General features: G+C 36.8%; 1 protein-coding gene across 7 annotated transcripts in view; it reads left to right on the top strand.

The window, feature by feature from the left end:
* PHTF2 (putative homeodomain transcription factor 2) overlaps nt 1-27,171 on the top strand; it is a 137,466-nt gene that overhangs the window by 54,751 nt on the left and 55,544 nt on the right. For all 7 annotated transcript variants that reach the window (XR_011256646.1, XM_069587795.1, XM_069587791.1 and 4 more), the window contains one exon: nt 25,021-25,077. Coding sequence is in view for 6 of the 7 variants with exons in the window: in XM_069587795.1 (XP_069443896.1) it covers nt 25,021-25,077 (57 nt within the window). In the remaining variant the exon portion in view is untranslated. The remainder of the gene's footprint in view (nt 1-25,020; nt 25,078-27,171) is intronic.

The following is a 27,171-nucleotide window of genomic DNA, read 5'->3' as shown; positions in this document are numbered from 1 at the left end:
GCCTGGCGTGCTGCGATTCATGGGGTCGCAAAGAGTCAGACATGACTGAGTGACTGAACTGAACTGAACATCCTTAAGATACACTTGGTCATTTTAATGAAATTTTCTTTGGTGTGCTTTTTGTGTTTGGTGTCTTTTCCCTTCTCCTCCTATGATGAGATTGGAATTATAGATAGAGAGTTCTGATTTATCTAGTTTATTTATCTAGTTTCTTTATCTGGTTTATCTAATGAAGAAGTGGGTTGGTGCATAACTGTAAACAAGTAAAAGACAGTATATAAAAGAAAGTATGGTAGCCCTCAGTGTCCGATTCTGTGTGACCCCATGGACAGTATCTTGCCAGGCTCCTCTATCCATGGAATTCTTCAGGCAAGAGTACTGGAGTGGGTTGCCTTTTCTTTCTTCAGGGGATCTTCCCAAATCCAGGGATTGAACTGTGTCTCTTCCATCTCCTGCACTGGCAAGCAGGTTCTTTACCACTAGCACCACCTGGCAAGCCAAAGATAGCCTTATTAAAATTTAATTATTTAATAGAGTTTTGGGGAATCAGAGAATGAAGTATTATTTTTCCAATATCAAAATGGTAGACAGAAGGATTTTTTAATTAAAAAGTAATTTTTAATTACTGGTTTGTGGCCACAACACTTCACGTGGTTCATTTTTATTTACTGGTAGAAAACTAGGAAAAATTGTTAGTGAAGCCTCATTACATTGACTTCATATAAGGAAAACTCAATACATATAAGTTTTATCAGTACAGTTTGACTTTCAGAATTAAAGCCTTTAAAAAAAAAATCAAGACTTCCCCCTCTCTCCAAAAATAATGTCCTGTTAGAATTTGCACCCATCTGTATTTAAATAGCATTTATGATGGACCTGCTATGTATTAGGCATTGAGTACTACCCTACAGCAGCTCTGCATCATGGGAGAAACAAAGTGCAAACAGAAAACGATCATGCAAGTGCTACAAGAAAACTATCCTAGATGCACTGTGGGAACTCAGATATACTACTTGTATTTCCTAACTAGTTCTCAGATTTGCTGTAATCTTCCTGTCTTTATTGTTTCTTAATTCTTGTTCCAGTTAAATATTTCTTCCTTACAGCCACCAGAGTGATTTATCTTAAATGAAAATTTGGACTTACATATTTAATAACACTCTTCAAAGACTTCTCACATATCGTATAAACTCACATTTCTTCACAAACCATAAGGATTAAAAAAAATTTTATTTCAGTAACCTTTGTCACCTCTTCCAGCCTTCAGCTCTCACTGAATTAATTCCAATTCTCCAACAAATGAAACTTTGACATCTCCCCATACTGGTTTCTACCTTACTGCTTGAGGTGCCCACTTCATTGCCCACCCCACCCCCAAACTAACTCAGTTGATCCTTAATAGGTAAACCTAGTATCTTCCCCGAAGGACATCTTTCATAATCCCATAGAGACTGGATTATGTGTTCCCTGCCAATGCTCATATAGGAAATTTATGCATGCTATCGGTAAGGCAAGAATATGGTGATTTTTATTTTCTTGATTCTTTCTTGTTCGTTTTTTTTTTTTTTAACAACTTTACGAACTAATGTGATAGTTACCTGCCACCTTCAGAAGTCAACACCATTCTTTGTTTTTAATTATCATTGTGAACTCTTGGCTTTAAAGATACTTGATAATGTTTCACCCTGTTGCAGTTATTGATGCTCAGATTATTGTGTTGCCAATAGGAGATTATTCAGGTTGGCTTTTGAGTCTCTTTGGCATGACTAGTGAGTCAGTCAGTTCAATCGCTCAGTCATGTCCGACTCTTTGTGACCCCATGGACTGTTGCACGCTAGGCTTCCCTGTCCATCACCAGCTACCAGAGCTTACTCAAACTCATGTCCATCAGGTCGGTGATGCCATCCAACCATCTCATCCTCTGTCGTTCTCTTCTCCTCCTGCCTGCATGACTAGTAGTATTTGTATAAATTCAGTTATTTTTCTGACTCTGTGTTACAGTGGTATTTTGTTATTCTAGCACTTACCACAGATTGAGTGCAATATAATTAATTCCCCCTGATAATCCATAAGGGAAGGAATTGCTATCTTTGTAACTCTATTATTTATTTCAATGCTTTACTTTTTATTTAGAGCTTGGTAAATTTTTCTGCTTTGATAACAGTGCTTTCAGAAGACAATACTTGCATTAAAACTTTTGGTTTATGTAGTTTTTTATTATATTGAGTGCCAGTGATGTGCCATATACCAAGGCAGACACGTATTTTGAGTAATTTGATTTAATTTATTTAGTAGTAAATATGAAATAGTCTCTGTATGCCGAATATCTGTTACATTAAGTATTAAACATAATACTTTAGCTTGAGGAAGGCTGAGCACCGAAGAAGTCAGACATGACTGAGCGACTGAAATGTACTGAACTGAACATTCCCCAAGTGTTTTCTGTATGATGTTAATAGGTGTTATTAGAATAGAGGTATTTTTATGGTCAAATAAGTTTGAGTCAAATATTGAGTTAAATAGAGGTTAAAAACTTTATTATAGGATTTCATAGTTTATGTGTAGTGTTACTGCCTATAAGACAAATAGAAGAAACATGGTTAATTTTTCAGTTTGTTTAATTCCCCATCCCCTCCCCCTGCAAGTATCTGTGGAACATACTGAGGAAAATGCTGGCCAAGTTATAGAAAAGAGTGCAGTGCAGTGGAAAAGGCATGTTGTTGTAAGTCAGGACTTGAATTTCTACCCTGAAACCCTAGATGCAGAACTTTCTGAGAGCCTCTGTTTTCTCATCAGTATAAGAAGATATACAGCACTAGTATGTATAGCCTGGTATACTGGAGTGGGTATAGCCTTTCCGTTCTCCAGCAGATTTTCCCAATCCAAGGATTGAACCCAGGTCTCCCGCATTGCAGGCTGATTCTTTACCAATTAAGGCAGAAGGGAAGCCCAAGAATACTGGCGTGGGTAGCCTGTCCCTTCTCCAGCGGATCTTCCCAACCCAGGAACCAAACCGGATTCCCCTGCATTACTGCAGGAGGATTCTTAACCTACTGAGCTATCAGGGAAACCCATGTACAGCCTAAGATTACAAATTCTTTACAAAGCACTTGACAAAGATTAGTAATTTAGCATAGTCTTACTATCTAGATAAACAGTTCATTCCTTCCTCTGCAAAGTTTTTCCTAATTCTACATAGGGAAGATGAAACAGTCTGTTTTCGAAAGGAATTCCCATAGTCACTCTTAGTAGCAATTTTGTAGCCACCTGGATTCTTGAATTAAAGCAAATCTTTTCTTAACCAATAATAATAGTGGTCCAGGTCCCTTAGATTCTAATTCTGAGGAATCTGAACTAAGCATCCAGGAGCAATTTATCTTAACTTTTTCTCCACATTAATTGTATCTTATGTAGGTAAGTGGAAGAAAGCTAAACACTTTAATGTGTTTGATTTTGAATAACTTAGATCTATTTCATCATCTCATTTCTAATTTCAGATGATTGAATTAGTGGCAGTAATATGTTAGGTATTTTCTAAAATACAAAGGTACTTAAATAACCAAGATATTTTAATACTCTTAGCATTTTAATTGCTTTATAAATATGATACAGCTTTTCATGCTATTTATAGTTAACTGTTGAAATATGTAAACAAGGAAGGTGCTGTAGTGTTGATTCATAATATGTATGCATCATTTAGTCAGGGTTATGTTTTCGAGTAATAAACCAGAGTATATCCTGTGATAAACATTAAAAGAATGCAAAAAAGGCATATATACCTTCCTTCCTTGTCTCATGCTGTGTTATTAAGGAAAGGGAAGCATTAGGTAATTTATCAAAGTGACATGATAGCTAACATTTATTGAGCTCTTACGTGTCTGTTACTGTTGTTAGCTCAATATGATTTAGCACGTTTAATCCTTATGGTTATCCCTGTGGTTACTAATAATATTAAGTATTTTGCATATTTTTAGAACTGAGTAAACTGTACTTCCGGAGGAGTTTTGTGTATTTTCATTTGCTTTCTTAATAGGTCTGACAGCTTCCCAGCTGGCAAGGCAGCCATGGAGAGTCAGTAGAGCATCTGACAATGATTAGGGGTTGAATACCACCCTTCTCGGATACCTCTTAGTGATCAGAGCCAAGGCAGAAGACCATAAGGTGGTTTGTGTAAGGATGTGAATGAAATTACTGGTGGGTAAGACCTCAGTTGTAGAGCCAGTCCATCTGGATTTGAATTCCTATATTACACTACTTACTGTTAAATTTTTTTTTTCCTTTTTTTAAAAAATTTATTTATTTTTTAAATTTTAAAATCTTTAATTCTTACATACGTTCCCAAACATGACCCCCCCTCCCACCTCCCTCCCCACAACATCTCTCTGGGTCATCCCCATGCACCCGCCCCAAGCATGCTGCATCCTGCGTCAGACATGGACTGGCGATTCAATTCTTACATGATAGTATACATGTTAGAATTCCCATTCTCCCAAATCATCCCACCCTCTCCCTCTCCCTCTGAGTCCAACAGTCCGTTATACACATCTGTGTCTTTTTTCCTGTCTTGCATACAGGGTCGTCATTGCCATCTTCCTAAATTCCATATATATGTGTTAGTATACTCTATTGGTGTTTTTCTTTCTGGCTTACTTCACTCTGTATAATCCCACTGCTGGGCATACACACTGAGGAAACCAGAATTGAAAGAGACACATGTACCCCAATGTTCATCGCAGCACTGTTTATAATAGCCAGGACATGGAAACAACCTAGATGTCCATCAGCAGATGAATGGATAAGAAAGCTGTGGTACATATACACAATGGAGTATTACTCAGCCGTTAAAAAGAATTCATTTGAATCAGTTCTGATGAGATGGATGAAACTGGAGCCAATTATACTGTTAAATTTTGTACAACTTAAGTTTTTGTAACTATAAAATAGGGATAGCAGTAGTATCTACTTCATAGAATTGTGAGGATTCATTAAATTATTTTGTGGAAATTGTGTCTGGCACTTGGTAAATAACAAATTTTAAAGATAGACCACCTCTTATTGACATCTTGGGTGATATAAAGGTTATTTCAGTGAACATGACTCAACACCAGTACTTTCTCTACTTCTACTTTCAAGTTTTCTGTTTTTCAGACAAAACTCCTGATACTGATGCTGTTATTACATGATTTCCTGAATGGAAGGGTTGGGGGAGAGATTTCTTTCTTTTTTTTTTTTTTTTTTTAAAAAAAGGGTGTTTCTTCAGAAATGTCTGTCTACTGCAGTAAATGAGAAAACATCAGGAGGTTGAAGTAATTTGAGTGAAGTCATTAGTTAGTCACTGATAAGGCTGAAGTTTAAGCCTCGGATTTTAATTCTGTGTCCCCTGCTTTAAAAATAAATAAAGCAAATAATTTTACAGTGAGTAGAAGTTTTCTGATTTAAACCCCTTTGTAAACAAGGCAGTATCTTAAATTGGTCTTAAATAGAACTAGATTCCTTTTTGTTTGTTTGTTTTAGAAATTTCTTCCATGTCTATGTATAGAAGGACTCTTTTCCTGAAAGCAAATTGGCGACAGAGTAAAGCAAATACTGCTGTCAACAAGCTGTAGTCTAATAGCGTTAGATGTTAAAAAATATCAGATGAAAATGTACGGCATCCTAGGTTAACGTCTGTGAAGCACAAGGTTCCTTTTTCATTTACTTGGCTGTTTAATAGAAGTGTCCATGAGAGGGAATTTTCATTTGCCCTTAAGCAGAAATGAATACACAGGGGCTTCCCTGGTGTCTCAGTGGTAAAGAATCCACCTGCCAGTGCAGAAGACATGGGTTCTATTCATGGTCGGGGAAGATCTCATATGCCGCAGAGCAGCTAAGTCCGTGGGCCACAACTACTGATCCTGTGCTCTACAGCCTGGGAGTCACAGCTGCTGAGCCCATGCGCCACAACTGCTGAAGCCTGCAAGCCCTAGAGCTCATGCTGCACAAGAAAGGAGGCCACTGCAAAGAGAGTGCATGCACTCTTCTGCCTCACAGCTGTATCCCCACCTCACTGCAACTAGGGAAAGCCTGCACAGCAGCAGAGACCAAGTGGAGACAAAAATAACAAAATAAATAATTAATTTAAAAAATGATTATACAGGAGTACTGACCATTGAGAAATAAGAAGCTGAGAAATTCTTAGAGTACATGGAAGAATGCTCAGGTACAGTTACTCAGATTTGCCTTGTTTCTCAGTGTGTGAGTCCATTTCCTGATGCTTTTGTTCTTTGAGAAATTGACTCTTTATTTATTTTTTTTATTTTTACTTTACTGTATTGGTTTTGCCATACATTGACATGAATCCACCACAGGTGTACATGAGTTCCCACCCCTGAACCCTCCTCCCACCACCCTCCCCATATCATCTCTTTGGGTCATCCCAGTGCACCAGCCCCAAGCATCCTGTATCCTGTATCAAACCTAGAAGAAATTGACTTTTAACTGAAATTTTTTTTACCTGTGATGTTTAGGAAAATGTTCTGATATATTTTTGATAGGTTGAACAAATCAAAAATTGAAAGCTGCAAAAGCTAGATTTTCCTATAAATACTTCAGTTTAAAAATTGCTTATTGTCTAAGTTAAATATGAGCATTGAATTTCTTCATAGCTTAAATTGCTGTTAATATGAATGTTTAACTTGTCATCCCTATTTACAAGTTCATACCATAGTGCCATAGATGGTCAAAATCAGAAACTAACTCAGCTTTCTATTATGTTTCAAATATTATGTCATGGAGTAAATAACTCATTCTTTTATTTCAGTGTTGATCCAAAAATTCTAGAGAGGGCATTTTGATGGAATTGAATTACAGCAGATTTTCTCCAGTTGTATATGATATTTTTGTGTAATGCTAGACATAGCTGGCATTAAAATAAAACTTAAATTCCTGATATATATTAAGTGCTGCACTGTCCAATTTCAAAAATGTCACTGAAGAAGCAAGTTCAGAGGTTTTTTTCATTTTTGCTCTACTCACTGAGTGCTCTACTCACTGAGTAAATGGCAGAACTTGGCTTGTCCAGATCTTCTGTCTCTAAAGCCCTGCTTAAGAAAAAAAAAAACAAACTCATTATTATTTACTTTCATAGCAATTATCTGATTATCCAAGCAAAAATTACATATTTAATAATTGCAAACAAGTTTCTTATACATATTTACAGAGAAATCCTAAAATTCCCTACAGTGTCTTTAATTATAGACATATCTACCTATCTATATCTATTTGTATGTCTTTTCCCTTTAAATGCTGTTATATTATTTTAGTTAAAGAAATTTTGCAGAAACATAGCTATTCCTTTTTACGAAACAGCTTTTATTGACATGTAGCTTAAATGAAATAAAACTCAGTTGTTTTAAGTGTACAGCCATCACCACAGTCTAATTTCAGAACATTTTGATCATTAACCCCAAAAATGTATTGCTTATTTGTAGAGGGAAGACTGACATGCTGCTGTCCGTGGAGTTGCAAAGAGTGAGGCAGGACTTAGTGACTGAACAACATTTATAGTCATTCCTCATTTCCACCCCCACCAGCACACAACCACTGATCTACTTTTTGTATCATAGATTTGCCTTTTCTGTACATTTCATGTAAACAGAATGATAGAGTGGTCTTTTGTATCTGACTTCTTTTCTTAACATGCTATTTATGTGTTTCACTCCTGTTTTAGCATATGTGAGTACTCCATTCCTTTTTATTGCTGAGTAAAATACCATTGATGCTTTTGAATTGTGATGCTGGAGAAGACTCTTGAGAGTCCGTTGGACTGCAGGGAGATCCACCCAGTCCATTCTAAAGGAGATCAGTCCTGGGTGTTCTTTGGAAGGAATGATGCTAAAGCTGAAATTCCAGTACTTTGGCCACCTCATGCGAAGAGTTGACTCATTGGAAAAGACTCTGATGCTGGGAGGGACTGGGGGCATGAGGAAAAGGGGATGACGGAGGATGAGATGGCTGGATGGCATCACTAACTCGATAGACGTGAGTTTGGGTGAACTCCGGGAGTTGGTGATGGACGGTGATGGACAGGGAGGCCTGGTGTGCTGCAGTTCATGGGGTGGCAGAGTTGGACATGACTGAGCAACTGAACTGAACTGAGAATACCATTGTATAGGTGTACCATGTTTTGTTTATTCACCATTGGTGGCATCTGGATTGTTTACACTTTTTGACTGTTATGAATGGTGCAAGTATAAACATTCATACGCATCTTCATATGGACATATGTCTTCATTTTTCTTAGAATAGTAACTAGGAGTGGAATTACCAGGTCAAAACTGTCAAACTGTTTTCAAAGTGGCTTCTTCATTTTACATTCCTGCAAGCATTGTATGAGGATTTTAGTTTCTCCCCATCCTTGCCAGCATCTGTTATTGCCTGTCTTTCCTCTTTTTTTTTTTTTTGGCCATGCTGCCTGCGGCATCTTAGTTTCCCAACTGGGATCTGTCCTGTGCTCCCTGCAGTGGAAGTACAGAGTCTTAACCTCTGGACCACCAGGGAAGTTGCCTGATGTCTTTTTAATTATAGACATTCTGGTGGATGTGAAGTGCTATCTCTTGGTGACTTAATTTGCATTATTGTTCCTTTTAATTTATTATTTTGGTATTATAATTGTAATCTACAGTCTGATGCAGTAAACCATCTACAGAATTATCCTATTCATGTGCTTTTTTGGTTTTATTCACGTTGGCCACCTCATGCGAAGAGTTGACTCATTGGAAAAGACTCTGATGCTGGGAGGGGTTGGGGGCAGGAGGAGAAGGGGACGACAGAGGATGAGATGGCTGGATGGCATCACTGACTCGATGGACGTGAGTCTGAGTGAACTCCGGGAGTTGGTGATGGACAGGGAGGCCTGGCGTGCTGCGATTCATGGGGTCGCAAAGAGTCAGACATAACTGAGCGACTGAACTGGACTGAACTGAGACCAGTGAAACCCTGTACAGGGAATTTACTTTTGATTAGAAAGAAAAAAAACTAAAAAAACTTACTCTTATTAAAAAACTCGTCTAAAATAATTAAACAATACAGTTTAGAGGAAAGTATATACATTTATGTTTTAATAAATAGTTAATTTTTCTCCTCAATGTACATGAAGTGCTTTGGTGTGGAATCTTTTCTCACTGTTCCGGGTTGGTGTTAATCCTCTTATATGCAAAGTAAGTAATAATACTCCAATCATGAATGCAAAGGAAAAGTGATAGTTATTCTTGGGAATGTGATTGGTTAAAAACAAGTCTTGGCAAATCAAAGAATGGATATATCTGAAATAGTTGGTATGGTTACTTAATTTTTACCTTAACAAGTAATTTGAAATGGTTTCAGCTACTAAGAGATAGCAGTTTCCACAGATTGCTGTTATTTTGAGAAAAGAAAATGAAGACTTATCTTAGGAAGATAGCACTGTGCAATGGAAAGTCAGCCTTTGGGTATCAGTGTTTATAGATGGGATCCAAATTCTGTATCTTATAAGCTCTCTGACCATGAGCAAGTTGTTTCAACCTTTTTGAGACTTAAGTTCCTCATCTTCAAAATGGAGTGAAAAGGTTGACTTTTTTTTATTTTATTTTTTTATTGAAGTATAGTTGATTTAGAGTGTTGTGTTAATTTCTGCTATACAGCTAAGTGACTCAGTTATACACATACATGCATTCTATTTTACATTCTTTTTCATTATAGTTTATCCCAGAGTATTGAATATGATTCCTTGTGATTTATAGTAGGACCTTGTTATTCATCTATTATGTGTAATAGTTAGTACCTACTGACCCCAAACCCCAATTCATCCTTCTTCCATCCCCCTTTCCCACTGGTAACCATAAGTCTGAATGTATTTTGAGAAAATTCTAGCACAGTGTCTGAAAAGTTTTAAAATAAACATTCTCTCTCACTTTGACACAATTTGAATTTGTAGCACATACAGATACCGAGTCTTAATAACTTGAAAGTCAGCCAGGAGTAAACAGTCAAACAAAAAAAAACACAAAAAAATAGAGCCTGTGTTTGAATCTGGTTTCATCATTTGCTATGTTGTGACTTTGGACAAATTACTGAATTTCATATGTCCAATTTTCTTTAAAATATGAGGATTATATAATACTGTGTAAGTAAAGTAGTTGGCCCAGGGCTTCCTATGTCACAGTTGTTGAACTTGTTGAATGATGATAACACGTAGCATTTATTGAATACTTACTATGTGCTACAGTATTGTCCTTAGTACCATACTTGCCTTTAATTATCACAGCAATTTCACGAAATAGGCATTACTGCCATTATCCAGAATTTATAGCTGAAGAAACTTAAGATTCAGAGAAGTCTATTGGTTTCTTCAAAGTCACATAAAGAAGGCGTGAAGAGCCAAAATTTAAACCCAGTTGTAGTAGGCTTCATAATCTTCACTCCTTAACTGATAGCTATTCAACTCCCAACTTTATATCCAAATCTGGCCTATTTCCTCTTTCACTTTGCATTTTCTTGGCTGTGGGCTCTCAGGTGGTTGTGAGTGGTGGGATCGAATCCGTCCTGTGTGTCTCGTTTCCTGCCAGGACTGTAATCTGTGACAAAACAAGTGCTCAGTAACTAGAACAGCAGTTATGTTTATTCGTACAACTGTTACGTTAGCTTAAATGTATTTGTTTAGTCTATTGGAAGTCTTGTACATATTCTGACTAGCTTGGTCTGGGTCAGCTTGTTATTTAAATAAGTTTTTATAAATGCATGTTTGGCTAGGAGAATTAAAATCTGTGTTGTTGGTGAATGTCTTGTCATGGACTTGGTGAGATGAAGTTTGTTTTTTGGGGGAGGTTTTCTTTCTTAGGCTTCCCCAGTGGCTCAGATGGTAAAGCGTCTGTCTACAATGGAGGGGACCCAGGTTCTAGCCCTGGGTTGGGAAGATCCCCTGGAGAAGGAAATGGCAATCCACTCCACGACTATTGCCTGGAGAATCCTATGGACAGAGGAGCCTGGTAGGCTACAGTCCATGGGGTCTCAAAGAGTCAGACACAACTGAGCGACTTCACTTTCACTTTCTTTCTTAAGCTTGATATATAAACTATGTGCAGCACTGGAAATGGTAAAATGAAGACAAAGTAAAGTTTATATTTGGTCTTTCACTGTTTTTGGATGATCTAGAAACTAGAGAAGTGAATCCTTAATTTTTAAAACTTTAAGTAATGAATAGATTTTAAAAAGCTTTTTTAAATAGTTTAATAATTTATTTAAACTATTAATAATTTCCATTCTCATTGTTGAAATATCATTTACTGAAAGTTTTGAGTATTAATTGTTAAATTTTATAGACTTGATTGTAAAAACTTTAACACCTGGAAATTGATGTTATAGATTTGTTAAACAGAACTTTCGTATTTACCCTTGGCAATGTGTTTTTGACCTTCTGATTGATTAAGTAAGGCATATTTGAATTATTTTCCTATGATTAATAGTAGCAACCAATGCTCCCTTTTTTCTCACTAGCAGGGTCTTTTCACAATTTACTGTGCAAAGTTAGGTTAAGTAAAAACATAGAAGTAAAGTTATCTTTGCCAAGATGACTTCTTGGAGAAAGTTTTTAATTGGATAGTGCCTTGATTAATAAATCCACTGAGAATACACTGCCATGTACTAGCACATTGGAAAATAAACAGTCTTCGTAAATTATGCAGTGGTGTTGGTTTGCATCAACAGCAGCATTCTCATTAAAGTTGGACCCAGAAAATACACCACTGTGTTCTGCTTCTCCTTCCACTACACATGTAAACTGTGCCAACAGCAGACGGCCGAGAGAGCTGGGACGGAAAGACAAACCAGGACTATGTTAGGGCCCACAGCAGCAGAATTTCTAGATACTTCTCTGTAGGGCTCTGTGGTATTAATTTTATTTCCCTCTGTTCACCATTCGTCTCTGTTTTTTCTGTTTACCTGACACTGAAATGGAGAGATAATCTGATTTGTTCATTTGAGTCAGCTGTCTCGCCTGAAATCACTGGAGGAGGGGCCTGGGCAGGATTAAATTACACAGACCAGGTCCTTTGGAGTCCTCCTCAGAGTATAGTAGGACTTCAGTCCTTTATTTTTAGTGATTGAATGATTTTACCTAAGTATACATGAAAGGCATTAAATCAGCTGTATCCTTTTTAAGCTTTAAGTTACAGATTACAACTCCATATTAAAGTTGGGAACTTGGCATTCAGGGGCTATTGAGGACCCCTGATATTACACTGCGTCACTAGATCTCGTTAGCTATGAGGGTAGACTTTGAATCTCTCGAGAATCCCTGATACCACACTGTATCACTAGCTCTCATTTGCTCTGAGGGTAGACTTTTACTCTCTTGAGGATCGAAGGGAACACCAGGAGAGGATTCAGAAGAGACAGTCCACAGCTGCTGCTTTCTCCTGTATGTCCAGCCCCTACTGGTGGCTCCAGAGGCCAAACAACTGATGATGGCCTTTTCTCCTTGGCTCCTTCCAGAACTTGGAGTTCTCCCAGTTCTACCGTGGAGCTGTTTGCCAGTCTCCCTTCCTCTGTTCCCTCCCTTTCCTGTGTGAACCAGTTAATTCCTTCCATCACCACGTAATGCAATTTAAGTTACCCTTCTACCACAGGAGTCCTCTATGAAGTGTTGTTTTCTTGAGCTTTTGAGTATTTTAGCATTTTGCCTCTTTAACTCCTTTTTTTCCCTTGATGTTCTAGGATGTAGATATCTATCTGCCCTTTTACAGTACTAGAATTTCTGACAGTTTTGTTATTACAGCATAACTTAGCTGAAAATTTCTGTTACATAACTCATAGGAAAAGCCTTATTTATTTTCATAATGAGACTTAAATTGATTTTGAAAAATGGCAGTTACTTTCTTGGCAGTACTTTCCCATGAGAAAATGTATTTAAAACCATCTAGCCCAGTACCTACGGAGAAGGCAATGGCACCCTACTCCAGTACTCTTGCCTGGAAAATCCCATGGATGGAGGAGCCTGGTGGGCTGCAGTCCATGGGGTCGCTAAGAGTCAGACACGACTGAGCACTTCACTTTCACTTTTCACTTTCATGCATTGGAGAAGGAAATGGCAACCCACTCCAATGTTCTTGCCTGTAGAATCCCAGGGACGGGGGAGCCTGGTGGGCTGCCGTCTCTGGGGTCGCACAGAGTCGGACACGACTGAAGTGACTTAGCAGTAGCAGCAGCAGCCCAGTACCTAAATACTTGATGCTGTGTTGTGTCACTGAGTCCTGTCAGACTCTTTGCAACCCCATGGACTGTAGCCTGCCAGGCTCCTCTGTCCATGTGGATTCTCCAGGCAAGAATATTGGAGTGTATTGCCATGCCCTCCTCCAGAGGATCTTCCTAACCCAGGGATTGAACCCAGGTCTCCCTCATTGCAGATGGATTCTTTACTGTCAGAACAACAAGGAAAACCCAATACTTGGTGCTACTCAGATAATATGAGCTTCTATTTCCTCGTGATTTTTTAATGTTTTAGTCATAGTTTAAAAGTAATATATGTCTCCATTACAAAAAGTGGAAAATGCAGGTAAGTATAAGGTCACACAATTACCCTACTATTAACATTGTGAATTTACCCCAACAAAATTAGGATTATGTTGTATTTAGTTTTTTATATCCTGTTTTCATGCAAAAATATACTTTTTCACATCACTAAACATCCTTTTAAAGCATAATTTTAAAGATTATAATAGTCTCTTGACTAAATATGCCATAATTTATTAATGAAACCCCTCTGCTTATATATAGCATTCATGTCATTGAACTAATTATCTCTTGTACTTCAATAGCTTTATAGAGATTTTTGAGTCAACAGAGGAACATTTCCAAGCCTTTGAGATATTAGTCCCTATAAATGTAACCAGTCTCTTGTAATACCATATTGTATATGGATACCCTCTTAATCCCATTCAAGCTCTTTATTCTAGACCTTCTCTATGTTTCTTGGGCTCTGATACCCCTCATCAGCATATTCTCCAAGTAGTTGATCTCTTTACCCTGCTAGGCTGGGTCACTCTCACATGTCCTCTCCTTACCCTTCCCACAAGGTCCCCTTCTACACCCCTCTTCGGTTGATAACCCACCATGGTTACCCCTGTGTGTCAGAATCTCTGACACCCTGCTTTGCATGCGCCACACCCCCGGCCCCGCCCCCCACCCCGGTAACTCTGACCCATGTAATGGCTATACTCCTGAATTGTTTGGGAGAAGCAGGAAGAAAGAGAAAGCAAGCTATGTAGTTTGAAGACTTAACGAAGGGCCTTGCCAAGGGCATAGCATCATGCCTGGTATGTTGTAGATATTTGGTGGCAGGTGTGTGTTTGTTTGTATATTTAATTCTTCTCTCCTGATCCTGAGATTTGGTGGTGAAAGAGAAAATACAAACATGTAACTTAGCTGATTCCCAGCTGACTGTTTCTAATACCAACTCATCTGCATTTGCTCTTCCTGGTGTCCCTAATTTAACTCACTCTAGTTGATTCTGTATTGTCTCCCCGACTGGTTATTTCTTACCTTTATCATTCCCCATTTCCTAAACTCCCAGTTCCATATTTCAGCTAATGACTTGGCCTCTATTTAAATGTGATCAAGATTATTTGACATGAATATGTTTATCTAATAACTTCAAAATGTTTCAATATTTTTAGCTCTCTTTACCTTTTTTCTTAAAACTCCTGTTTGCCATTTATTATAGTATATTAATATGTATACTATACTCCCTTTATATATGTAAATATAATGCTTTAATTATCATATATAGATATATTATACAATCTCTTCCTACCTATCTAATTTTTCTAAGTCTCCTTACTTGATTTCGATACTTCTTCGCTCCAGTTGAATATTTGTCCTTCTTAATAACTTGACTTTTGATATTTCTCCTCTCCAGTTGAATATTTACCCTTCTTAATATTTTGTTCTTGATCTCACTGAGTTATTCTATTCCCCTAGATTATCAAATTGACCACATAATGTCAAAACATCTAGTTTAAGCTTCTGAGTTCCAATTTTTTTTTATCATTTTTTCAACTCTCTGATCTCAGACATAATTCCTAGCTGTCCTAGAGCTCCAACAGCTTTTTTCAAAACTGTGTTTTTTTTTTTTTTTTAAATTCCATGCCATGGTTAATGATACCTTAAGTTCAAGGTACTTAAGCCAGAAATTGTCGTGTTACCTCTTTCCCATGCCCCCATTTCCAGTATGTTTCCTATTATACCTTTTGTCTCACAAATACTGCTCATTTTCAGACCAACTCTCAGTGATGTGTGAGACGATAGTCCTTACTTCATTCTGTTTTGCATTATAATGAACTCTGAGTATTTTTTCTTTGGATTTATAATTTCTTAGAAGCACATTCTACTATAATCATCTCTCTTTATTGAACTAAAGAATACCCTTCAAGACTTTTTTTCTGAACTTGAATCATTGTTTTACTGTATCATTAACTGGCTTTTTTTTAGGCAGTAGAAACTTGGTCATGATTCATGATTTGATAATATGTATGTGGCCTGTAATACACTATTCTTAGGGTTAATCCAGGTAAGAGAGTAGTTTTAGATGATGTATAACCTAGCAGAATCTGTGGGAAGACGTGAAATGACCTTAGCTGTTATTACTAATAATGAATGGAATCTTTGCTATTTAGCCAGATTTTAATATCTGTAGATGAGGATGTGTTTTCAAACTTTGATGATTTAATCCAAATGCCAGAGGCCAGGTAGATATGTTTTAATTTTAAGTGAAGTCGAAAGTGAAGTTGCTCAGTTGTGTCCGACTCTTTGTGATCCCATGGACTGCAGCCTACCATGGGATTCTCCAGGCAAGAATACTGGAGTGGGTTGCCATTTCCTTCTCCAGGGGATCTTCCTGACCCAGGGATCAAACCCAGGTCCCCCACATTGCGGGCAGATGCTTTAACCTCTGAGCCACCAGGGAAGCAAAGTGGGTTAAATTTCATAAATCTTTTTTCTTCCTTTAAAGTTCTATTCGCCATCTGAAAAGACTTTTTACTCTTAAAAAAAAAAAGTTTTATTTTTTACTTTACCTTCTACTTAAGCAGCTTTGCTTTCTGTAGTAACACTTTTGGCATAATATGATTCTGGTAGTAATTGATAGCAAAAGAAATAAATGACAGTTGAATCAAAGAGATTGCCAGGAAACCTCTTTGCTTATGATTATTCCAATTTATTCTGTGATTTAAACTTCTTTCCCCAATTAGGATACAGGTATCCCCCACTTGTTGAAAGTGTGGTGTACACCACTTGGTTTTACAAAAGGCCTACATTGGGTTTGTTGCTACCCATCCCCCCCAAAAAAATCCAAAGAGTGTTTTCACTTTTATGAAAAAAGGTGAAAAGTGAAAATAGCATCCAGCATTTGTTTTGCAGTGAGTGAGCTGTTCAAGGGGCCGCACACACCCCGAGCAGCAAGAATGCACCGCCAAACTCCTTCCCCAGGAACAACGTGAAGCATCCCAGCTGCCACTGCTTTGAACTGTGTCTGTGAGCATCTGTGCTTTATCTCGATTTATTTTGTGCCTCTGTTAGCAAGATGTGTCCTCTTCATTTTTCATTTTAAGCCATTTTGGCCTATAAACAGTTTCATAGGACTGCTCTACTTTCAGAAAGTGGGAGAAACCCTATCTTAACTTTAAATACTTACCATTTTAGGTCCTTCTCTTGCCCTCAAAACTAGAATTATAGGGCAGTATTTTAATTATTGGATTAGAAGGCTTCCGTGATTTGGCTTGGGCTTACCTGGTGGCTGAGAGAGTAAAGAATCTGCCTGCAATGTGGGAGACCCGGCTTCAATCCGTGGGTTGGGAAGATCCCCTGGTGAAGGAAAAGGGATACCCACTCCATTATTGTTGCCTGGAGAATCCCATGTACAGAGGAGTCTGGCGGGCTCCAGTCTGTGGAGTCTCAAAGAGTCAGACATGACTGAGCTGCTGACACTTTCACACTATGATTTGGCGTCTCATATGATTTTTAGAGTTCTAAAACTGATTCAGTAGAGTTAAAGAGTTTGTAATTTGGTAGTTGTTACACATTCAAAGGAGTTGCTAGCTCATGCCATGTCTTCATACCACACCATTTTTTCTGACATTATCACTCATAGTTTATATTGTGTAAAGAGATGATTTTAACGTCTTCATTTGATCCTTATCATTAAAGTTACATGAGTATCTGACAATTATAGGAGTGTGTGTATGTATGTAATGGACAATCAGAAACATTGGACAATATGTTGATTAAAATAAGACATTGTGAAAAAGCAAGAGAATAGGATAAGAGAGCATATAATTGGAGATGTAATGGGAATTTGGTATTGAAGATACATAGCAGGTTAGAAATAAGGCTTATGTTACATAGGAGCAGTTTTAAGGACTCAGATATTCCTAGGCATTCAATAGCTAAATTTGTTTGAGAGGCAGTATTTATGAGCAAAAAACAATGAAAACCTATTTGATATTCAAAGCATTGAGAGCTTTTCCTTGAAATAAAATAGTTTAAAAAAGTTAACCTACATATCCATTGGCAGTTGAATGGATAAAGAAGATGTGGTGTTTATTTATACAATGGGTCATTAGCCATGAAAAAGATTGAAACAATGCCATTTCAGCAACATGGATGGATCTAATGATTATCATATTAATGAAGTAAGTCAGACGAAGACAAATATCATACAATATCACTTAAATATGGAATCTAAAACTGATACAAATGAACTTTTTTGTAAAAGAGAAATAGACTTGTAGACATAGAAAACAAACTTGTTACCAAAGGTATACATTAGTAGGTTGGGATTAGCATATACATACTACTCTACATAAAATAGACAAACAATGAGGACTTACTATATAGAACAGGGGATTATATTCAATATCTTGTGATAACTTATAATGGAAAAGAACTTTAAAAGAATATGTGTGTATGTATATACATACTATATACATATACATATCTAACTGGATCACTTTTTTGTATACCTGAAAGTAACACAAGATTGTAAATTAACTATACTTCAAATAAAAATGGTTATAAAATTAAATTTGAAAGTTTAAAAAAGTCAAAAGAATTAGTTTACACTAATTCTGGGGAGAGATTTATCTGCAAGGTAATCTAATGATTTTAAATGACCCTAATTATTTCTTTAGGATTTTTTAGTAACATGAACAGAAGTACCATATAATTTCAGAATGTCTACCATGACAACATAATTTATTACAGATATAAATTTTCTTTCATTGGTGATTAGTATTCTCAGATCTACTGTTCTCTTCAGTAACTTTACTTCTATTGGTTTGTTCAACCCCTCCCTCAGTCTCATGTTTCTTGTCATCCTTGTAGATTGTGAGAGTGGAAACCATATAGTTTAGTTGTCTGGGTAAATGAGATTTTGGGTGTTGACAGTTCTGGTTTCACTAATAAATTGTTTGTAATTCTAGAAAAATTTTATCTTGGTAATTTAGAAAAGGACACTTTACACCATTGTTTGCTTTTTTTCTTAGTACCGTCTGCCTCGACATTTCTAGCTATCCTTTTGTTTCTACTTTTTTCCATAGTAGCACTGAGTCTTTTCTCTCCCCATACTGGTACATAAAAAAAATTATCTCTGGTCATCCAAATTATCAATAGTGAGCCTAAATGTTGTCATACAACCTAGAGGGGTGAGAGTGGGAGGGAGGCTCAAGAGGGAGGGGATATGTGTATACTTAGAGCTGTCTTACGTTGTTGTATGGCAGAGACCAACACAACATTGTAAAGCAGTTGTCCTCCAATTAAAACTTTAAAAAAATTGTCCTGATTCAATTTAAATATAATTAACTTCATCAACTTAAAAATGAGGTATTTGAGGCCTGGAGAGATTGAGGTTTGCCAAGAAAGGAAAGAACTAACATTCACAGAGCACTGACAGTATAGCAGACACAGTCATTTTATGTTCCAGTTCTGCGAACTATGTTCTGTTTCCCCCATTTTAAAGAAACTCAGAGGTCGAGAAACTTGCCAAGGACCATAAGACTAGTCATGGTGGAGGCAGGATGAAAAGCCAGTTCTCTTGCAGAGTCCAGGGTCTCTTCTAACTCCTGTCAGCAAACATTAAGAGCTGAAAAACTAAGGCAGTGCAGGAACATAGGATTAAGAAACCAAACTTATAAATATAACAAAGGATATTTTCTGATTGATAACTTTCATTTTTATAAAAAGACTCAAAGATAAAAACTAATTATTGTGACTTGTACTGGAAATCAGTTATCTCTCAAGATTCTTTAGCCTCTTGTCTTGTGCTTTTAGCAGACACTCTTGCTGACAAAGGCAGGCTTCATTTGTCCTGACACGTGATTGGCCTTTGATGTTTGTTGAATGAGACCAAGCTTGGAGAGGATTGGGCTCTGTGTTACTTTTTAAAACATTTACTTATTTTTATTTATTGTGCCATGTAGGATCTTTTAGTTGTAGCATTTTGGATCCAGTTCCTGACCAGGGCCTGAGCCCAAGCCTCTTGCATTGGGAGCATAGAGTCATAGCCACTGGACCACCAGGAAGTCCCACCTTTTTAAACCTGATTTGTTGTTTGTGAGAATTAATAGCCTACTTTTCAGAGTTTCTGAAATGAGATTGCAAAAAAATGAAACTGAGCATGAAAGTAGTAGGAAAAATTAAGGCTCTAACATAGTATTATGGAATGCCCATTCATTAATGAAAGAGCTGAGTGTTTAAAGTATGTGTGCAAATCTGGGCCTCCATTTGCCCTGCTTATATTTGTGAACTCTACATTTTTTATTTAAGCACTTCATCTATTAACTGTTGGTAACTACATTTTTGAAGCAACACTTTCTCTTTAGCCTCCTGATATCTGCTCCACTGTTCTTGTGAATGTGATGACCTAAGTAATAATCAGATCACCCAAGAGTACCTTTTCAAATTGTTTTTCAGAGGTATTTCTTTTCTGGAATCATAACTGGTACATATTTCCCACTTCAGCATTTAATTACCAAGTTTTTAGTATTTGTATTCTCGATACCTTCATTTTCATTATAATTTCTTTTCCGGAGAAGCCAGAGCCAAATGGCAGACACCTGGACAGTCTTTTTCTTTACCTACCAATTCTTTCCTCTCATTCCCCTCTATCCCTCCATCCCTGACTGTCTGTCCCACCTCTCCCTCTCCTTGTCCCACTCCTCTATTTCTCTTCCCCATTTTGTCTCAGTATATAGAAAAATAAAAACTAGAATGATGGCAAGTAGAGGTAGATGATTCCTTGCAAAGATAATATTCATTGACAGAAACATATTAGTTTCTTAGATAACCAGTTCAAATGACTTTGTGGTTCACTAGACCTGGGTTAGACTCCTGCTTTATAAAAATAGTACATGTCCATTGTAGGGAGAAAAAGTGATACAGTATCAGTGAATATAAAGCAGAAAGTAAAAGTGCTGTTCTTTTCTGTACTTTCCAAAGATACTATTAATGGTTTTTATGTATCTTTTTGAAATGTCTGCTCTGTATATTTATATACATGTTTAATGTAGTTAATAAGCTCCATCCATTTGCCTTTTATAAGCAGTTCTTCAGAATGTCATAAAGCATCTATTAGTTCAGTTTTAATGTGCTTGATACTACTAAATTATAAGATCTCAATTTTTTTTCTCCTTTTTTCCTTAAAATTATTTTTTTAACCACTTTCAGGACACTGGTCCCTCAAATATTTTCTTTATTTTTTAATTGTTTTTTAAAACCAATCTTAACATTTGCATCGTACGGCTTTGATGCAGTTGAAATAATTGATTAAAAGCGCTTCCAGGAGTGTTATGTTCTGAGTAATTAGGAATTAAAGCCTGTAAGGAGAAAATTTAGAATTATGCTTGCTGTCATTATGGGGAGTATTGTAAACGATCCATATAAGATTAAAAGACCTGTTGTTGAAGATACAGAATGCATCTATAGAGGGCAAAGTGTTTGGTCTTCTGGGACCTGGTGAAAAAGACTGACTGCTGATTAGCTCTGGTTAGATAAGATTACACTAGAGGCTTAAGGTGTTCGGGGCATCTGTGGGAGTAATAATCAGAGCATTGATAAAATTTGCTTTTTGTAGCCAGGCACCAGAGAATGAATGTTACTTTCTTAATGTGTATAAAACTGTTGGCTGCACATCAAATGTTAATCAGAATTTGAGTCCTCTCTTATAATAGAAGCAATTTTTTTCCCTCCTTAAAGCACAGCATCACATGGAGAATATGGCCAAAATTCATGGAACTACTGATACATTAATTACGTAGGTATTTGTCTACCAACAAAACATTATTTGCATATATATCCTTTTCTTCCTATAGAATGTTGGGCACTTTTCTAAACACCCAAACAGTGGAGGTATTTTATAGGTCAGGGAAGAGCAGTTAGGCAGTTAGGAGGTAGCTAAAATTTGAAAGTGGCCAAAATATTACATATTTCTCAGTTGAACATATTTTCTGATTAAAATGCATTCTCTTTTAGACATGTGTTACTACTGAACTTCTGTTAATATTTTGTATGGCATTAAAATATAATGTAGTTATTGTCTTCCTGATTTTTCACAGAACTCTATTTGAACTTGGCCTTGGCATTTAATTTTTTGTTGAAGAAATAAATACGCAAGAGAAATAGCTATCAAGGTTAGGTGATTTAGTCAAGTCTGTGTAGTATGTGTGAGTCAGAAATAGCATATAACCTTTGGAAAACTTGTCAGGTTTTTTTTTTTTAATACACAGCTCTGCAAATTATTCTTGATCTATGACCTTAAGTCTTGAGAAGTTCGTTCTTCTCTTCAGTTTGTTTCACTTCTCTTTTTGCTCTGTTACGATTGACCATAGATTATGTTTCTTTCAAGAGAAAAGCTTGACCCCAGCCGCGTGTGTTCCAGTCTTCTATCTTGCCAGATTTCAGGGTGGAATAAAGTGAGGCTTTAGGTCAGAAAGGATTCTTCCCTTCTGAATTCCTTTCCAGTCCCTTCTAGTGCCCTGCCACCACCCTGATTTCATGATGCTTCTGAGGTCCTATACACATATCCCAGGATGCAGTTTTCAGAGACAGTTAAGCCTAAATTCATATGTAAGGGTAGTTGGTTAATGGCGTTAGCATCTCCTGAAACACCTGTGGTTAGCTTTAAAGGCTCCTATCTCGTAGTTTTCTTCAGTAAACCAGGCAGTCTGTTTATGTAACTAAAGGGTCTGCTCTGGTATTATTTTCAAAACAAAATGAAAACTAAACAAAAGAGAACTGATGTTTCCACTTTAGAGCAATTTAAATGCTTGTAATTGAAAATGACACTTAAACCTGGTTTAAAACAACAACAAAGATCTCACAAGGTATTCTGTTACAGCAAAAGTTGTGCCTCCTCTCATCTACAAAATCGTTGAAGAAAAGTTGATTACCCAGTAAAACAAGCCATCCTTTTCTTTTTTATATTTTTATAGCAATATTCTGCATCACCATTCTGCTATTTGCAAGAATTTCAGCCTTCAAAAATCTTCCACTTGTAACCACTGCTTCTGCAAGGTTTATTAGACTTTATACACCTTTAAAATCTGGAGCTGTTCAGTAGCATACTGTGGCTGTACTGGCATGCTTTTTTGAGTTGGTCTGTTGTACATGGATTATTTTATTTTCCCTGACTTTAGAACTGTGGGGTATATATTCCCATGCCCGTATTCTTGAGTCATCTTGAAATAAAAACACTTAGATGTTCTTGGATCCCCTCATGATCAAGTTAAGCATGGTCAGACTCCATGCTTCCATTGCAGGGAACTAACATCCATCCCTAGTCAGGGAACTAAGATCTCTCATGCTGCATGGCACAGCCAATAAATTAATTACTTTAAAAAACAAACAGAAAACAAAACCCACCACAGTTCTTTTTAAAGAGAAACTAGTGCATTGTTTTGTACCTGAAAACAAAATACTGCCAAAATAATTATTAAACATATTGCTACCTGTGTCTGGGAAATCCCATGGGCAGAGGAGCCTGGTGGGCCATGGTATATAGTACAAAAGAATTTTATGTGACTTAGCTACTAGGGTTTCCCTGGTGGCTCAGATGGTAAAGAGTCCGCCTTCAATGTAGGTAACCTGGGTTTGATCCTTGGCTTGGGAAGATCCCCTGGAAAAGGGAACGGCTACCCACTCCAGTATTCTTGCCTGGAGAACTCCATGGACAGAGAAGCCTGGCAGGCTGCATACAGTCCATGGAGTTGCAAAGAGTCAGACACATCTGAGCGACTTTCAGCACTCACTCTCTAGCTACTAAACAATAACAACAAAACCTACTATTTATTGGTTTTGGTTATTGTTTCACTGAAGAGTAAGCAGTGCACTGAAATAGTTACATATTTTAAAAAAACAAATGTTGATTGAATTAGCCCAGTCATTCTGAATTATCATGTTAGAGCAGAATTATTCCTATGGAATTTATATTCTGATACTAACCTTTTATGATTTTAAGAAAGATGATTGATTGAATTCAGAATTTAAGAGAGTAAGGGGAAGATAGTCATCTCAGTTCAGCACTACCATTAGGACTAACCACTCGGTTATTGCTTACCTAGGACTTAGTAATCATGCTTTATAGAGACTGATGGCAGTTTCAGTTAAGTATGTGTGACTTGGTCTACATGTTAAAGGATTTTAATTTGCAGGGTGTTAGTATATCATAAAGTGGTCTTTAAAATAAGAAAGAAGTCACAGGAAAGTGATGAAAAAGAACAGTATTTCAAGGAACAGAGAAATTAGAATAAATAAGATTAACATCTAAGAGAGAATAATAGAAATGAAGGGTACTTACAGAACAGCCCCAGATACAGACTGGATGTCTGGGCATTTCTTTCTCTCTGCTAGAAAATGTGTAAAAGCATGTACATCCTTAAAAAGTCTTTGTAAAAGTCACGCCTTTAAAATATGATTTAATATTTTTTTTTACCTCCTTTATGTCTATCTTTAAGACATTATCAGCTTATCAATTTGTTGTTTCTTGAAATGAGATTTTAAAAAGAATGGGTAGAAAAGAGGACTTGTGGGTAGAAAGATCTTGTGAGTCAGAAAATACTTTCTTGAATTTACTCATGTCTTTGCCTGTCTCTGGTCACTGTCTCCAGTCTCTAAATTGTAATTATCTGAAGTAATTTTAATTTTTCAGAATTCTAATTTTCAATTAATGCTTATAATGAAAACTCTTAAACTATAGGCTTTTGACCCATTTCAGTGTCCTCTTGAATATAGGAAATTGAGTGGAAACTGGAGATAATAGGAGGCAAGAGAAAAGAACTTGGTTAGGAACAGTAAGAATGGTTTGTTCATCCTGCCCAAGTAAAGGTATATCCAGAGGACTTTCCAGCATGTAAGAGTAATAGGCACAAGCTCCAAGGAATTCTGCTTCTTGATGCTTTCTCTCTGTCTTCAGTTGCTTTTCTGACTTTATTTTTCAACTTGAACCTTAATCTAAGTGGGTAATTGTGGTTTGCCTGCTCATGAATTTTTACTTCTGTATAATATTGACATTTTCTCTTTAAAAATAACTCCATAAAGAGTGTGTCACTTGGGAGTTTTTTCTTGAATGTACCAGGGCTTTAACAATTATGTTAGTTTAAAATAAAAGATTCCCTAGGGTCATTGCCCTAGGCTTATAAACTTTAGTAGTGGATCAGAAGCATCTAGAGGGATTTTAAAAACAGATTGTTGAGTATCGAATCCATATTTCTGATGCAGTAATTCTGAGGTGAAGACAGTTGGCATTTCTGTCAAGTTCTGAGATGGTGCTAAAACTGCTGGTCCTACAAGCACTCTTTGAGAACCACTGCCATACAGCACTGGTACAGAAGTATGAGACAGAGCTGGATCTAATCTGTGTTGAATGAACAACTTGTTGCTTGTAATTCAAAAGTTGTACTTGTTGGATGGGCTCCAACAATGATCATTTAATGTAGTACTGTTTTTATTTTATTTTTATAGATTGGAGCATATGATCAACAAATATGGGAAAAATCTGTTGAACAAAGAGAAATCAAGGTAATGAATTTATTTTGTGTATTCTATAAATTGATTATGAACCATAGTTAATATCTTTCCGCAGACCTTTTCAGGTACAAATTAATATTACTCATTCTGTCCACACTTTTATATAACAAAGTAAAGTCTTTAATGATGGTATATTCATGTGTCTTTACCTCTGATTTTTCTTTTTGGGATCTTTAGCATCTTTCTGTTTTTTTAAAATTTAATTTCTAATGATTATTTTTTTGTCAGCTTTTTTCCCCTTTCACTTGTCACCTTATACTTCTAGTTTACTTTTCCTCCCTTTTGATGCTGTCATTGCTCTGTACAGTTTATTAAACTGGTAAGTGTTTCAGGATTTTTCCCGCCTGAGTGATACTGTGCAAACGCTGCTCTGCTTAATTGAGATCTGCTTTTTGGTGCTACTAACAATGACTTGGACGCAAACAGAATCGCTGAAAAGTTGGTCATTTTTGGAAAGAATTTAGGAAAATAAAACATTAATTAAAATGTTTCTATAGTTTGCAATTTCTTCTTGAACATGTAATCATTTACAGTGATAAGATGTCCTCATAGGCTACCTTGCTAGCATGAAAACTGTTCTTTAACTAAATTTGTTTTGTTTCTCAGCAGTCACACCTTTTCAGTAATAAGATTTATATTTTTCATTTGCATAGATGATACTAATCAGTGTTTTCCTGCACGAGCTAAACTTAATATTGGCCCAGAGAATGATACTTTAGTTGCTTTATATTTTGTACAAAAAGTTTACATTAAATTGAAAACCCATGTCTATATTTGCTTAAAAATCTGTCAAAAAAAAATCTAGTGTTTAGACAAACTTAGTCATCTATAATAAAGAGCAAGACTCTACCATTTGTCAGCTTTAATCTTTGAACTATTGTCATGAAGAGTTAATACAGTCAACAAAGTTGCAGTGAGCACTTGCTATGTCTTAAATATAGGATTAAATCATGGGGACAAAAAAAGATAAAGTATACTGTAATTATATAGACGAGATACATGATTACAAATGAGATAAATTCAGTTAAGAGAGGGATGTGTAGTTCTCTGTTAGGGTACAAATTTGAGAAGCACCGCTAGTGAGGTTAGGAAAGATTCACAGAGGAAGTGACTCATGAGTTGAGTTTGACACACATTAGGGAGAATGAGGAAAACATTCCAGACAGAATGAAGAGCTTATGAAAATAGACATGATGGAAGGAGCATGACTGACTCAGGAATCCTCAAGGAACTTGATGGGTAATAGTTGGATGGAGGAAGGTAATTAGAGTGATGTGGAGAAAAACAAGAAAGGAAAATGAAGTCAGATCTTGAAGAGGCTTAACTACTCTACCCAAAAGTCTAGACATATCTAAAAAACAATGGAAGAGATATGAAAGAATTTTAAGCAGAAAAGGTTACCTGATTAGATTTCTATTTCAACAACTTCCCTAAGGCAGCACTAAGTATGGCGGGAAATATTAGAAGAGGAGCAGATACATAATTCTGTTTTAGAAATATTCAGGATACTTGGCAGAGAGATTGGGGAGTCCTCAGTATATAAAGTATGTATGTCTGTATATATGTATATGTATGTACCTGTGTGTTACGTCGTTCAGTTGTGTCCAACTCTTTGTGACCTCATGGACTGTAGCCTGCCACAGTCGTCTGTTCATAGAATTCTCCAGGCCAGATACTGGAGTGAGTTGCCATTTTCTTCTTCAGAGAATCTTTCGGACCCAGGGATCGAACTGGACCTCTCACATTGCCGGCAGATTCTCCACGTGTATGTGTATGAAAGTGAAAGTGTCTCAGTTGTGTCTGACCCTTTGTGACCCCATGGAATGGTCCTTGGAATTCTTCAGGCCAGAATACTGGAATGGGTAGCCTTTCCCTTCTGCAGAGGATCTTCCCAACCCAGGGATCAAACCCAGGTTTCCTGCATTGCAGATTGATTCTTTACCAGCTGAACCACCAGGGAAGCCCAAGAATACTGGAGTGGGTATTTGGGTATCCTATCCCTTCTCCAGTGGATCTTCCTGGCCCAGGAATCAAACCGGGGTCTCCTGCATTGCCAGCTGAGCTACCTATGTGTGGGTGGTTTTT

This window comes from Ovis canadensis, chromosome 4 (genome assembly GCF_042477335.2).
Source record: "Ovis canadensis isolate MfBH-ARS-UI-01 breed Bighorn chromosome 4, ARS-UI_OviCan_v2, whole genome shotgun sequence".
In the NCBI taxonomy this organism is placed as follows: Eukaryota; Metazoa; Chordata; class Mammalia; order Artiodactyla; family Bovidae; genus Ovis; species Ovis canadensis.
This window is presented reverse-complemented; position numbering and strand designations above follow the sequence as displayed.